The 16,735-nt window shown below is 41.6% G+C and overlaps 1 protein-coding gene across 1 annotated transcript in view; it reads left to right on the forward strand.

Annotated features, from left to right (window-relative positions):
* The window catches only part of ALDH5A1 (aldehyde dehydrogenase 5 family member A1), a 35,597-nt gene extending 22,119 nt beyond the window's left edge, over positions 1-13,478 (forward strand). The window contains exons 8-10 of the mRNA XM_073631155.1: positions 7,364-7,533; positions 8,603-8,661; positions 9,626-13,478. Coding sequence (XP_073487256.1) covers positions 7,364-7,533; positions 8,603-8,661; positions 9,626-9,831 — 435 coding nt within the window. The 3' untranslated portion in view covers positions 9,832-13,478. The remainder of the gene's footprint in view (positions 1-7,363; positions 7,534-8,602; positions 8,662-9,625) is intronic.
* Positions 13,479-16,735: the final 3,257 nt, after the last annotated feature.

Genomic DNA, 16,735 nt, shown 5'->3' on the forward strand with positions numbered 1-16,735 from the left:
GTTAAATCTTACCTTCGCAATCACGATTGGCGCCTCCGTTACTCCTTCCTCCGCTCACAGATCGTACGTACTATGCACGCGTGTTACGCTTTATAGACACTGCGCATGCGTGAATCTCCGCCCACCCCTGACGTTCTTTATAGTCTATTCCCCACCCCTTCTCGTTCGTCACAGTGGGGAAGAGCACAATGCGGAGACACAGCAGGTGTCAGATAATTACACCAATGAGGAGGAGGAAAGCCCGGAGACAGAAACGTCCCGATCCAGAAGGAGACGATTTAAGGTATCAAATATGTCCTTTGCGGAGATGTTGGAGATGGTTGACATCCTGAAGAAGGCCGACTATGACGGGAAGTATGGACCTTACCCCAACCCCAATGTCAGAAAGGCCAAGATCATGGCGAAAGTGGTCAAAAGTCTGCACCGGAATTTCGGGGTACGTCGATCGAAAGATCAGCTCAGGAAACGGTGGTCGGACCTCAAATTAAGAGAGCACGAGCAGTACAGAAAGATCCGAGGAGTGCTGCAAAAAAGTAAGTAGTTGTGCTGTGTTCCTATTCTTTTTATGTTTATTACGTTCGTGCTACTCCATGTGCTTTTCTTAACTGTTATCCAGTTTAAAATGTCAACTTTCATGTTCATGGGCACATTATTCGTTTGTATCAAACATTTTTCTTTCGGCCTAGAAAACACCATTGTTTTGGCCATATGCATTTGCCCACATTTTTTAGGGCCTACTTGTCTGAAAATAATTTGGTTGTGTAGATGGATTTGTTACTAGAATGAAATGCAAACTAGATTCTGTGTAAGGAGAGGACACTCATTAGCTATTTACACATCTGGACGCTGGAGCACTAGTGTGGGACACAAGAACACCCTTTTTATTAGGGGGCCCACACAGGTGCTCCAGTGTATACTATAGGGGTGTCTCCATCTGTGAAGCTTGCACAAAACAGGTAAGTATTGAAGCTTGACAAAGGACAAGAAAAATGCAACATCTTGGAACTCTGCCAAAACAGACAATTGTACCCCACTTCCAAGCAATGTTTCATATTTATAGTTCTGCCATCAAATATCTGTGTGCTGAGTATACCTATTTTTTTTTTTTACATAGGGGAGAAACGACTCGGAGGACACCCCTCATCCGAGGAGACCAGAGACCCCCCCACCTCTGGAAGAAGGGGAAATCCACCCAAGACAAGCAGAGCAGGAGGAGGAAGACGTGGTGGAAATTGGCACCGCAACAGGTGAGTGTCTGCGACCACAGGCTCAGGTAAGAGATGGATGCCGGCATATTTATAATACATAGTGTTTTTTGGTTTCTATCTTTTTAGGTGATCGTGATGTTGTGGATCCAGATCCTTTCACCTCGGAAAGTGCACAGATCCTGATCGGGGAGATCATGGGGTGTAATAGGGACTTGGAAAACATCAAGAAAAAGATCAATGATGTTCTTCAAAAAATGAAGAACATCATTGATGTTTTAGGGAGAGTTTAAAACCCCACCAAATTCCTTTGGTTTTTTGTGTGCTAAAACTTTTTGACATTTTTTGACAAATTTGAAAAAAGCCAAATTTTGAAGATGTGTCAACATGTGCTATCTGCCATCACGGGAGATCAATGGACGCGTTTTGGGGGTGCAACCCCTTCCTCAATAATAAAGTAACTATGAGGAAGGGGTTGCACCCCCAAAACACGTTCCTTGATCCCCCGTGATGGCAGGTAGCACATGTTGACATTCATAAATTTGTGTGCATCTTCAAAATTTGCCTTTTCCTGGGGTTACTTCACCCCATCTCAACACAATATCAAACACAGTTTGTAAATACTCACGTCTGATATTGCCTTCAAGTTCTACCAAAAGTGAACTTTGTAACTTCAAGATTTGTGTCTTTCTTGTTGGTTTTAAACATGCCTGTTTTATCTTAAATGGACATTTCTACTTTTTCTAATGTGACCGCAAAAATTGTTATACAACAAACATGTTGGTTTGTTTTAAAAACCTTTTCTAAATGCACATGTGATTGTGCTGGTATTAAAAAGATTGTTAATCAAGAATGTGTGGATTATTGTTTCAACGCTACAACACTTTTGTGGTGCTCTAATTGGTGTTTTCTGTGACAATGGGTGTTATTTCCTAAGGGCAGATCCACTTTGCACTACAAGTGCATTTTCAACTGCACTTGTAGTGCAAAGTGTCTTTGCCTTTAGTAAATAACACCCAACAGTGCTTTGTAAGGTTACACAATCACGCCACTGTCAGGGTCAGCTAAAACAAACACAAGCAGTAAATGTCACCAAAGATTTGAGTAGTTATTTGTTTTTTTTTTATTATAAAAAGGTTTCAGACATTGTCTGGCATAATGATAACCCCCCTACCCGCAAAGTATTCAAGGTATCTTAGCCGGACATCACGGGCACTCAGGGGGTTCAAGCCAGGACGGCCACTTTCAAGCACCGTCAGGGTTGTTTCATTTTGAATTCCAGCCACAGGCCCAACTGAGCCAGCATAGTTGGCAGAATGTTGCCGTAAAAAGTTGTATAGAACACAGCAAGCCAGGATTATATGATTCAGTTTATACTCCGCCATATGTATGGGTGTAAGAAATAGGCGGAACCGGCTGGCCATGATTCCAAACGTGTTCTCTACCACTCTTCTGGCTCTGGCCAGCCGGTAATTAAAAACCCTCTGGTCCGGGGTGAGGGTCCTCATCGGGAATGGCCGCATAAGATGGTCCCCCAGCGCAAACGCTTCATCCGCAACGAATACGAATGGGAGTCCTTCCACATTGTCTTCTGGAGGTGGCAAGTCCAAGCTGCCATTCTGGAGACGCCTGTAGAACTCCGTCTGGGCGATGACTCCACCATCGGACATCCGGCCATTCTTCCCCACGTCCACATACAGGAACTCATAAGTAGCCGACACCACCGCTAACATCACAATACTATTGAACCCCTTATAATTATAATAGTACGACCCCGAGTTGGGTGGTGGGACGATGTGGACGTGTTTCCCATCAATTGCCCCTCCGCAGTTAGTAAAGTCCCACCGCTGGGCAAAGTGGGAGGCCACAGTCTGCCATTCCTGTGGCGTGGAAGGAAACTGTGGAGTCAAACAAAAAAAAAATGTTGTCATTTTGCACATAAACAGGGAAAGCAGATTAGACACAAACATTCTTGGCCAACATCAAGATAACATTTATTTGAGGGAGTTTTTAAAGACCAAAGTATAAGGTACACCTATCAGATTCCCCCCCCCCCTCTCATGGGCCATTTCTAACATTATGGGGGGGGGGACTCTTGGACAGGTAACCCTCTCCACTTCATTGAGAGATGAATGCCTAAATAATGTGTATTACTTTGAACAGCCCCTCCTTAGTTACACTATTGGCAGCCCACTGGACAGGTAAGAAGTGTCATAATACAAAGATATAAATACACACTGTACACATTTGAGTACATTTGGACATTCTGCTATTACCTATCAAGATAATAATAGTATACAGAAACTTGAAACAGTACCATCTGAAAGTATTCAGGCAGGCCCTTGCACTACATGCTTTGGGGAATTCATCCATAAATCTGACCACAAAAGAGGTGGGTATAGTGTGTATGGGTTTGGCAAAGTCAGCAGATAGATGATTGAGGATAGATAGAGAATTGTTATCAACTGACTTAGCAGTTGGGGGGAGGGAAGGTTAAAAATGATTTGGGGACCCCCCCAAAAAAGCCTCTGGCACTCTGCCTGAATTTAAAGCACAAATCACATTTCAAAACATTTTAGGGGATGTTTGGGGTAAAGCACTACTATGGTACTGATAAAATACATTTTTAAGTGACTACATGAGGTGAATATAGGGCCAGGAGACCATGCTGGGGAGGTAAGTGAAGGCAAATATGTATGAAGGACAACAAAAATAATGACATAAAAATCCAGCATGCATGAGAACAAAAGGGACATTCACAGCATATTACAATCATGTTAATTAGGGAATGAGGAAAGAAATACAATATATTATCAAACATTAAATACAATAAAATGTGATATTAAAGGATAAAAATCTTACCTTAATATACTCCTGCAGGACCTGGATGATGGCAGAACAGGTCTCTGGGATAATGATCCCCAGAGCCTGGGGGGAGATGCCTGTCGAGAACTTGAGGTCCTGCAGGCTTCTCCCCGTCACCAAGTACCACAGGGTGGCGACTAGCCTCTGCTCCGGAGTGATGGCTTGCCTCATGCAGGTATCCTGCCTGCTGATATAAGGGGTCAGCAAAGCCAACAAACAGTGAAATACGGGGTCCGTCATCCGGAGAAAGTTCCTGAAATCATCAGGATTATTCTCACGGATCTCACGGAGCAAAGGCATGTGACAGAACTGGTCACGCTGGAGCAACCAATTCTTGGTCCATGAACTCCTCCCCACCCTTCATGGACTGGACTTGTGTCAAGGTAAGGACCCCAACACCAAGCCCCCGCACAGCACAAACTCTACGAGGAGTACGTATACGCAACATGGCTAGAAAACGGTTGGCTGCTCAGAACGGAGTAACAGAACGCACTGAAGAACAGCAAGGCCTGTGAAGAGCGACCTGAAAAACAGTAACGAGTGGACAAGATCGCACTGAATAGTACAATACGAACTGACTGCATGCACTGAAGAGCAGATACAAACCCACAAGCACAAAATGAACAGCAGAAAACCACGAGTCCGAAAAAGCGCGAATCATCTCTCACCAAACTTTTACTAACACGAGATTAGCAAAAGGAGCCCAAAGGGTGCCGCACTTGGTTCTGAACTGGCCTTTTCTAGTCTCGTCGTACGTGGTGTACGTCACCGTGTTCTTGGCGATCGGAAATTCCGACAACTTTGTGCGACCGTGTGTACACAAAACAAGTTTGAGCCAACATCCGTCAGAAAAAATCCATGGATTTTGTTGTCGGAATGTCCCATCAATGTCCGATCGCGTGTACGGGGCATAACAGTTTGCGTTAAAAAATAGGGGGTTTTGCTTGCACACATTTGCAAAATAGTTACATGCGTAAGTCGCAGTGCCCACGTCAAGGGACCTCTGAATATACTGCGGTCCTAACTCTAAAATTTCCAGAGCCTCCATAGTAGGAGCACACATATTAATGTATAGGTTAAGGTGTGCCTGGACCAACCTATAACCAACCTTTGTAGCAAGGTGCACATGGCAACGCACATCGCAAAACACTACTGTAGTTGCAAATGTGTGCAAACAAAACCCCCTGTTTTTAATGCAAACTGTTAGACAGGGCCAATTTGGATGTTTTGCATGCTGGCTGGTGAGTGTGCTGGGAAATCTTTTATTTGTGATGTGCGTTGTCTTTCCATGTTCACCTTGCTGCAAAGGCCAGTTATAGGTTGGGATGGTTGCAGTTTTTTTGTATTAAAATGCACTTCCAGGGCACTGTGGGGGGGGCCTTTGACTTAGAACAAAATCAACATTTGATTGCTGGTAATGTATACTAATATTCCGCGCTTAGGACAGACACCAATACGAACTGCAGCCCCCCCAAAAAAAGGAAAACACCTAGGCGAAGTCCAAGTGCTATAAACTATGAAAGGGGGATTGGCGCTGTTCACTATTCAAATCATGATAACTTATCTCACTACAAAGGAATGCAGATCTGGGTGAAAAATTATATATATAGTGAAAATAAGTTGAAAAATTAATTGTGTGTAATCACATAAACATTAAATATCAAATATCCAAATCACCCCAAAAAAATTTATATATATAAAAAATGATGAAAATTACCATACGTATGACTGAAAACACTAGTAGACATAAGGACTATTCATAATAAAAATAAAAAATAAAAATGATTGCAGATGAAAAGTGTATTAAAAACACCCTGAAAAAACAGTAAATAATAAACAGTCCAAATTATGTTATACAAAAGTGTGTATGTAAGATTTAAATTGTGATCGTACAAAAAGTGAAACACTGGTGAAAAAATATAAAATTCAGATCAAAAGTGGTTTAAAAAATATGTGATGGTTATCCGTGCAAACAAAAACTACAAAAGTTAGTGCAAATATCCAGAAATTGTCCTATGTGTAATAAAATCCTTGTGCAAAAAATCTGATGTGTATCCAAGCAATTCCGGATAGGTCTGCTGTGATTGGTGTAAACCGACTTATGTGGAACCCCCTCTTGTGCACCCACTCACCGGAGCGCCCAACCCCTGCAGGGCTAATGGGCATATGAATGTAAATCCGGTGTCCAGAATTCCAAGCGATCGATGTCCCCCTCACCGCACCGAAACTCTACACTTGGGTTCTTGTTTTTCTTGAGACTCTTGCCACAAAGACACTGCAGCATATGCGTTCCTTTGCTGAAAATGTTCCAAAGAAACCACATTGATTTGGGCAAAAAGCAATCCAGCAGTTTAGACACCCTGAGAACGAAGAAATCCTTGTTGTTGCATACTAATGCCCCGTACACACGGTCGGACTTTGTTCGGACATTCCGACAACAAAATCCTAGGATTTTTTCCGACGGATGTTGGCTCAAACTTGTCTTGCATACACACGGTCACACAAAGTTGTCGGAAAATCCGATCGTTTTAAACGCGGTGACGTAAAACATGTACGTCGGGACTATAAACGGGGCAGTGGCCAATAGCTTTCATCTCTTTATTTATTCTGAGCATGCGTGGCACTTTGTCTGTCGGATTTGTGTACACACGATCGGAATTTCCGACAACGTTGTGTTAATACACAAATTTTTCCAACCGATGGGTTCCCTTTTAAATACAGGAAAGAAATGCAAAACAAGACATGGGTAAACCTTGCACGAGACCACATGGGTGAAAGGTCATGCCCACCTTTACCAGGTCTTGCCTTTTTGATTATGTCCGAGTACCACAGTTCTCTCTTTAAGGGCCAGTTCACACCATAGAAACGCAGTCCGGATGTGTTCCAGATGCTTTTCTGAATGTGTGTTTTTTAGACGTTTTTGCTTTTCAGTGCATTTTTGGTGTGTTTTTCATCCAGTCCAGTGCATTTTTTCCCCCCTCTTTTTTTCTTAACCTGAAGGGCCAGTTCACACCACGTACAGTCCAGGGTGTGTTTTATTTCTGCATCAAAAATGCATGGAAAGTAGGTTATATTGTTTCCAATGGCATAGTTCACATCAGTGCTGTCAGATCTGGGGCTTTCCAGTTCCAGAAAAAAAAGTAGAAAAGCATGACCAAAGCAATTCTGATACCTTCTACATACAGTTGTTACTGAGTTTTGAACTTATAATTACATTTTTGTAATTTAAACTAATTAAATGTGTTAAACTGTCACCATGTAGCTGAGATTTTCACATTTTGTTTTTAATCTAGGTGGAGCAGCATGTGCAAGATGCCGTGTCTCGGGGTGCTTGTATTGAAGTGGGAGGCAAACGGTCCAGTGCTGGCAAAAATTTTTATGAACCTACATTGATCAGCAATGTTACTACACAGATGCTTTGCACCAGAGAAGAAACATTTGGACCCCTAGCACCCATCATTAAGTAAGCAGAGATTGCAGTTGGATCCCTATTATGGGTCTGTTAATTCTGAGTGTAATTAAAGTGGAACTTTAGTCAGAAAATTAAGTTCTGCTAGATCACTTCAGGCTGGCCCCTTTTGCAGGTAAAGCTATGTAAAACATAAAAAAAAGTCCCTATACTGTTTAACACCCAGTAATACACAGTCTCACCCTGTTCTGCACATGCTCAGTTGCTCTCTCTTTTTAGGCACTGCTGAATTTGTAGAGGCCGATCTGCTGACAGCCTTAAAGCAGGATTAAACCTTCCTTTCCTTTACAGCCAAGAAAGCTGATTCTGTTTGAACTGCAACTGCCATGGCACTGCACATGTCATTTAGGACACCAGACATTTGATGGTTTGACACTCTGGTTGAGGACACAAGCAGATCAAACAGTTTTTTGTTAAAGTGGAAGTCCATGCAAAATCTAAAACCCCTGCATTTATAGATACCAGGGATCTAACGCTAACTTCTCTATTCCTGTAAAGAAAAAATTAGTATACATACCTTTTTTGGAAGCTGATCTGACTGGATCCCACGCTGAGCTGTCAACTGCAGCTTCACTGTAGAGGTAGGTGCAGAGGAGACGGAGGGCAATGGATCTACATGGACTTCCATTTTAAACTGGCAAATCGATGGGTTTAGTTACGCTTTATGATTTACAGCTGAGGGCTTTGGGATTCAGCAAAATGGCAGCCTCCAGCAAGAAGGAACAGGAACACCACTGTAGGCAATTTACAGCAAACGCTAATTCTGGTGGCAATTATTAATGTGGAATGTTTCTTCCTTGCTAAAGAACATTATTTTTTATCCAGTTGTTATGGGTAAAGTTTCACTTTAATCTTGTTTTCAAGCCTTTTCTGTGAGGAAGTTTATACCTTATGATTGCTTTATTTATGTTAGTGCTTTTTTTCAATGATACAAGGAATTGCAGGTATGCTCTGTTGCATTTTGTTTTGTATTTTTAATGTTTTTGTACTATAATACTCTATACTCTTATGTGTGGCTAGTGTGTTTTTCATTTTATTTTTATTTTTATTTTTAATTAACCAGATTTGATACTGAAGAGGAAGCCCTTGCCATTGCAAATTCAGCTAATGTCGGCTTAGCAGGTATGTTATACCACAGAACTCTGTAAACCAATGTACTAGGAGATAATGGCCAAACTTTATATGTGAGCTTAGGGTGGGTTAGATCATGCCTTTAGAGTCTTATATTTCAGAAATATATAGTGAAACATTTTTTTAGAACTCTGTCTACCTGACTCCTCCAGCAAGACTGCTAACATTCACAGATGTAGTTTTGACAAAAATATTTTGCTAGGATAAAGTTCAGATGTGAAGAGTTCTAACCAACCTGAGAGATGTAAGAAATCAACATGAAGGTAACCACACAAATATGAAATACGGGATATCAGGGTATTTTTGATTAAAAAATATATATATATATGAAATGGAACATATGCATTGATTAACAAGGCAGTCAGGGCATTTGTTTTTCATCTAAAGTAGTCCTTACCCCCCCCCCCCCAAAAAAAAAATATATATGTTTCCCCCCATTTGCATTACACTCTATGGCCAGTATTCTTCATATTTCAGGTACTAAACCTTTCGGCTGAATAACTGTTCCTGTGAGCTGTATTGATGACATTATTAAAATGATGGCAGCCACGTCATGTTTCACAGCATCTCCAGTGATAGAAGCATTTCTCCAACTACTGTCAGGAGCTTATTAACAGCATAAAACTTCCCTGTGTTAAAGGCTAACTCTACCTTTTTATATCATGTTACGTGCTGCATCCAAACCCTCTTTACTCCCTTTGCTTCCTCCAATGTGCAGGCCCTCCTTTCAGTAGTAACTCAGAAAAAATAAGGGACAAGAGGCTTGCATAGCATAAAACCTTTTAAAACCCTATTATAATATAGGATCGCCTGCACTAGTAACAGCTTTACAATAATATTAATTTTGCTTGTTAATTTTAGTGTGTTTTGTAGCTGCTATAAACATTCATGGAGGCTTTTTGGAGATTTTTTTTTCTTTACAGTAATATACATATACTATATTATGTGGTTGCAGGTTACTTTTATTCCCAGGACCCAGCACAGATCTGGAGAGTGGCAGAACGCCTTGAAGTGGGAATGGTCGGTGTTAATGAGGGCTTACTGTCCTCAGTAGAATGTCCGTTTGGTGGAGTCAAGCAGTCTGGCCTTGGCAGAGAGGGATCCAAATATGGCATTGATGAGTATTTAGAAGTTAAATATGTCTGTTATGGAGGTCTATAATGTACAATATCAAAATGCCATTATTTACCGAGCACAATAAATCCAGTAGTGCCATATGAACAAACCTTCCCTAATGAGTTAAGGTAGATGTTTGGGTTGACATTGACTTAGCAACCATCTGTCTTTATTTATGTTCTTGCAAGTATTGTCCACTGACCATCCTACCTTAAGGTAAACCTTAAGTGACCTAAAACATTTTGACGGAAACAGACTGCACCTTGTAGTTCTCACAAGTACCTATTGTCTATTTCACAATAGAGGCTCTGGCATTATACAGCTGAATATAGGGGAATCGTTTTAGAATCAGGGGGGAGCAGGACTTAACTTTGGTCGATCCAGTGGGTTCCACAGGGATCATTTTGAAGGCTAAAATAGTGCTCTCTTGTTACCTTAGAAATGTTTCATGGATCTGTAACTAAAGTATATTAATGCTGACTGTGAAAAAAACATGTGCCAAGAATTAAACTTGAATATCATTTTAGTACATCTATCAGGCTTTTCCAGTACTGCAGCTAAAAATAAACACTAACCATTTATTATAGCATTTAGAAGGAGGATCTGGACAGCCGCACTCCAATAAAAAAGCCTTTATTGTATAAAATAACAAAAGTTCAAACCACAGCAGGGTACAGGATAGATTAACTGACGCGTTTCACGCTCTCAACAGTGCTTAGTCAAAGCTGTTGACTTAATGTTAACTTTTCTAGGAATCTTCCAGGATGGTTTTCAGAGAGAGAAGAAGCTTCTCCCACCTAGCACAGGAAACACATTATAAAAAGGCTCCCACAGCCAGCGGCCCCTCAGTAATAACAAATAACCGAAGGCATAGATCATTAAGGCAACAAGAAAAATGACAGTAGTAAAATAATTATGCATAGATCCCTGAATAACTTAGTGATTGTAAAGGCAGAAGGTTTTTTTATCTTAATGCATTCTATGCATTAAGATAAAAAACCTTCTGTATGCAGCAGCCTCCCTAATACTTACCTGAGGATCCTCTAGAGCTATCAATGTTGCAGGAGTAATTTGGCAGCCCAGGACCCAGTCACAGCTCTGTGTGTCCATTCAGACATGAAGCCGCGGCCCGCCCCTGCTCCCTTTCCCTCCTCATTGGCTGAGAAAGCAGCGTGGCGCTATTGGCTCCCGCTGGTGTCAAAGTTAGCCAATGAGGAGGGAAAGGGAGCAGGGCCGGGCCGCGGCTTCATGTCTGAATGGACACACAGAGCTGTGACTCGGCTCAGGGGCCCCCTATAGCAAGCTGCTTGCTGTGGGGGCACTCAACAGGAGGGAGGGGCCAGGAAAACCAAAGAGGGACCCGAGGAGGATCTGGGCTGCACTGTGCAAAACCATTTCACAGAGCAGGTAAGTATAACGTTTGTTATTTTTAACTACAAAATAAGACACTTTACAATCACTTTAAAAAGGGGGAGAAACTAGTGCCATCCTGGAAGATTCCTGGAAAAGTGAGTTAACAAGAAAAAACACTTACTTCCTGAGTCATCTTACAGGACGGCTTACAGAGAGGACAAAATAGAACTACCCGATTAGGGCGGGACCACAGTTTACAGCACTCTCCTGCCAAAGGTCTGATCTTGACTTGAGAGCGAGTCCAACCTGTAGTGTTTCACAAAATTCTGGAAACTGGACCTGGTTGTGGCTTTGCAGATCTGGAGAGGCGAAGCTCTGGCCCTCTCAGCCCATGTTGTAGATACCGCCCTTGTGGAGTGAGTATTGACTGTTGAAGATTGTGTCAAAGAAGACGCTTGATATGCTTTAATGATTGCTGACTTCATCCATCTGGCAATTTGTTGCTCTCCTGCCTTTATTGGGCCTGGAAAATAGCACAAATAAACTAGCAGATGGTCTCCAGTCCTTTGTGCACTCAGTGTACGCAATCATGCACCTTCTGACATCTAGTTTGTTGAATTATGCTTCATTTGAATTTTTTTTGGATCTCTACAAAACAAAAGAATTATGTTTTCTTCCGTCCGATGAAAATTTTAAGCCAACTTTGGGGAGGAAGGCTAGATCAAGTGAAAGAGTGATCTTGTCTTCTGAAATGTTACAAAAAGGTTCAGCAATAGAAAGAGCCTGCTAGTGGAAACCAGCACCACTAGGAATACCATTTTTTAGGCTCAGTAACCTAGTTGAACAATCCTCAAGAGGCTCAAAAGGCTCTTTACATAAGCTTTGCGATACTGTGGACAAAGCCCAAGATGGGAACCTTCTGTTTTTTGGAGCCCTTATTCACTCTATTATCATTAGGAATCCTGATTAATGGTTTTTCTATTAAACTCTGTTTTAAAAAATTTGACAGGGCTGCCACCTGGACCTTGAGGGTTCTGAGTGCTAGATCGAGATCTGCCCCTGCTTAAAGAAAACCCAGAACTGCTGGAATAATTGGTTCTGTAATCCGGTTGTTAACTTTAAGCCATCCACAGAACTTCTTCCAAATTTCATTGTAAATAATGTTAGTGGATGATTTCCTGCTACTGAGACCCGTATCTTCTTCTTTGAAAGAAAACCTCCTCTTAAGATTTTTGGGAAAGAAAACTCTCTTTCTGGTTCTTTCTACTTTTGGAGAACAGTTTCCTTTAGGGAAGCATGAATAGGAAAGGTTCTAGCCTGTTTGGTTTGAAGACCCCCATATAGCTGGCTGTGGACTGTTGATTTCTTGTTTTCCTTTTCCTCTAATTCCTTCCGTCTCTTCTGAATGAAACAAAAATCTCAGAATTTTTTTGTTTTCACTTCCTTAAAGTGGAACTTGTCATTTTTTCATCTTTCCATCTATTAAATCCTCTGCCCTTGTTGTTTAAACTTTGGATAGTAAAACATTTTTTTCTACCAGTGAATACCTTATACAGCCCACTTCCTGTTTCTTGTCTAATAAAAAGCCTAGGCTTATGACATCATGCACAGCGCTCTCACTCTCGTGAGAGTTTGCCAGGAAGGGAGGGGGGTGAGTCATAAGAGGGCCAATGAGAGCTGCAGGTGTGCCTCTGTGTAAATCCAGGAAGTGTACAGGCAGCAGCTTCAGCTGCCCACAGTTAAAATGGTTGCAGCCAGACTCGGTGGAGGGAGATTTCTGAAGCATATTTGCCAATACAGAATCACAGTATATATATATATAAAATAATATGCAATATGCAAAGTGGTTGGAGGGAAGCTTCAGAATGACAAAGATGTTTTTATTACAAATTATGTGAGCAGACTGCAGTTCCTCTTTAAGCTCCCCCTCTTATGATTTCGAAGCTGACCCAGAGCTTTCTTCCATAATACCCTGCTCCTGCATCACCTGAACAGGTGCAGGTGCCAGAGAAGCTACGCTAGTGTTGGATTTATGGGAAAGAGGCCCAGGACCAGCACCTCCAGACCTGCTTCCCCGCTTGCAGCCTCCTCCATGATGACCAACCACCTCCTGAAGTGGGAAGGTGCCACGCTTCTCTAACAACCCTTTAAATGCGCGGCGGAGGGTCCCGGTCCAGCACTGCCATAGGGAGCAGTGTCCAGGGCTCCAGCTCTGGCGTGCAGGCTGCATATTCCCCCCAACCAATATGGCTGCCGCACGACTTCTGGCCGTGTCCACATCACTTCCGCCTGAAGTGCTAGAACTGACCTCATCGCCGCATGCCTGCAGCCGCTGGGGCTCGGTCTGCACAAGGGGACACCATCAGCTAACATAGGAGAACCATGGAGCCCAGCTGTACTGCCATCCCAGGGAAGACTCAGTGAGCACCAACCCTCCACCACAAGGTATCACCTCACTGGGGATACCCACATATACAAGTCAGGCTTATCTTCAGATCCACCCTAGACAGGGGGACCCTGGATGGCCCGAACCAATTGAATCCCCAGGTTCACTGCCCCTGTTACTGGGATTTAAAGGCCAGGAGGCCCCTGCCTCCTAGCATGGAGGCCAGTAGAAAAAAATAACTCCTGAGTTCCTGTCTTTGCCGGAGGAAACTCATATACTGAGGGGCTGCTGGCTGTGGAAGCCTTTTTATATTGTCGATCATGTTTTTCCTGTGCTAGGTGGGAGAAGCCTCTCTTTGTAAGCCATCCTGGAAGATGACTTGGGGGGGGGGGGGGGGGAGTAAGTGAACCCATAGACTAATTATTTCAACGAAAGGTCAGTAGTTTGCACACCTAAGTCCAGTTATTGAAATTAGTTTGGAGGTGTGGTTTAGAACTACGTTAAAAAAATTCACAAACATTTTAAGATTGCTGTTCATAAGAAGCATCAGCTGATGTGATCCATGCCTCACAAAAAGGAGCTCTCTGAAAAAATATGATCAAGAGTAGTTGATCTGCATAAATGCTGGAAAGGGATACAAAGCAATCTCAAAGTGTTTAGACATCTATCAGTCAACCGCTAGACAAATTGTTAAAGACCGTTTAGCACTGTGGCTACTCTTTTTCTAAAAGTGAGTGCCCAGCCAAGGCAGATCTCCCCCAATGCGTGCCCGCGAGTAGCGTGTTTCCGAGAGGACATACATGGATGCCCTCCCGGCAATTAAGGCAGTCTGTAGCAGTCTTTCGGCAATAGCGCGGGCGTGAGGTGGTTAAAATGTTTGCGGGTCAGGTGCACGTGAATTCATCACGTGCACTGACAGCTGGACATTTAGAGGCCCGTGGGCTGTAGGTTGACGACCCCTGGCCTATGTGATCTACAATCTAAAGGCAGCACTTTTTGTGATTGTTCAATGAAGGGGAAATAGATGCAACTTTTATTTTACAGACGGCAGTTGCCCATGTCACTCAACCATTCTTCCTTTTTGCTGCAAACTAGAATCTGGTACCTTTGGGTAACCAAGAGCATCCTTTGCTCTTTGTACTTTAAAAAATAAAAGCTAATGCTAAATTTTGATCGTACATTTGAATATAGTATGCCCACAAACTAGTCTAGAAAGACTATATAACATCATAATGTGCTTTTTATTGTATAGTGCTTTACATTGTATTATGTTGTCTGGTGTGGGATCTTTTCACAAATCTAAATAATTCTGAGAGTGCCATGTAGTGTGGATAACAAAAATATTAATAATTGAAAAAAAATGATATTTAAGTGTATCTGAGTTATATATAATACTAGTGATTTATACTGTGAACATTGCAATAAAACACTTAGAAATATTTATTTAAATAACCTTAATATGAATAGTAATGGAGTCTAGCTGCAATGTGATATACTGTGCTATTGATTTCTAAACTAGAACAATTTCACCAGTTGTATAGTTCAACTGTACATACTGAAAGCTTTAAACACATGAATCGTTTAGTTATTTGTTGGGGTTCCAGTAGATGAGGATGAAGAACACACCACTATAAAGAAGGTATGGTATTAATGGATATTGCTGTAGGAGGTCACTTGGCAACACCATCAGCAAGCAAAATGAGTCAAACTGCAGGTACCTTTTAGATTCACCTGACTTCTCAAAGTGCTTCTGGTTGCTCTCGTATAATAATTTATTTAGCACAAGCATCCTCTTATGTCCCGCTATATATTAGCAGGGTTGCAGTAAGCAAAGAGCTCAAGGTTGACTCTGCCCCTTCCAGGCCTGTCTGTTGGTCATTGAGGTCAGCCATAACAAAAAAAAGGGAGCCGATATATTTTGCGAAAGTTTCTCGCTTGTGTTCTAAAAGTGGCACAGCATGCACCAAATTCATATCCCTGTTAAAAACTTGTACTTGAGTTTGGAGCATGCTACCCCACTTTTAGAATGCATGTGGGACATGCTGCCTCTGTATGCCAAAATAAGTTAGTACTAATTAGCTTCAGTTTCCTAAGATATAAATTGTCTGTATTTTATTTTGAATTTGGCAAAGGTGTTGCACCACAATATAGAAGTGGAACAAATTAAAACTACCTGAATTTGGTACACAAGTCGCTATCAGAACCAAAACTGTTGCAGATGTTTTTTGAATTTGGCAGGAGCAATTATTGCCAGAAAAGTGGTGTAGCTTTATTGCATTCCCTCTATATGTTAATGCATAATTATAAAACATTGAATCATAAATTTTCTTTCACATGGCTTCTAAATATCTTGCCAATTACCTTCATGTCATAGTCTACTATGCTTTACAAGTATTAGATATATTTAGGTGCTGCATTTTCTTCAGACCAGTCCACTGATTTTGTAAAAGTTGATGGACTTCAAAATGAGATCTAATAATCTAGAAATAACCGAGCTAAGTTCTTGAAGGACTGGGCCATGGTACAGCCTTTTTGCGATGTCATAGTATATTAATTCCAAATAGGTATTTTTTCCATGTAGCCTGAAGAAGTTAATACAGTGTACTTTGATAAATGTTATGTCTGTGTAAATGTAGATTGATGAGAAATTTGAGAGAGTTCTTTTTCTGATTTCAGATAACTTGATAAATATGTTTTATTGATGAATGTGATCTGACAGTTGAATTCATGGTTGTATTTGTACTATGTTTTGTCTAATATGATTTTAATAAAAAAAAAATATTTTGCAAATGCTGTTTTATTAAATTTCATCACTTGGTATGCCCTAATATTTGATCTATAGTAAATTTTCACTCGCTCATAATTCTTTTTTTTTTTGAAGTGTGTATCTTAACCAGCTGAGGACACTGGATGGTGCTACACATGCCATGAAAAAAACATAAAGTACACAGGACTTGTGTAGCATATACAGTCCTTTTTGCTGCATCCCATCTTCCCTAGCTGCTGGCAATTCTCGGCTCTGAAAATGAAGCCTAGATTTGCTGTGTACATATAACTGCTTTAGCAGCTGCTGCTATCAAAAAAAGAACAATCTGACTCAGTGCAAAATATAGACACGGCTCAGTGAAGTCAGTTGCAGAGGCCTCCTCCCAAAAAATGGGCATGGCTAGGAGACAGGGGACTTGCAATGCAGCATGTAAATAATCCCTG

This window comes from Aquarana catesbeiana, linkage group LG05 (assembly GCF_042186555.1).
Source record: "Aquarana catesbeiana isolate 2022-GZ linkage group LG05, ASM4218655v1, whole genome shotgun sequence".
In the NCBI taxonomy this organism is placed as follows: domain Eukaryota; kingdom Metazoa; phylum Chordata; class Amphibia; order Anura; family Ranidae; genus Aquarana; species Aquarana catesbeiana.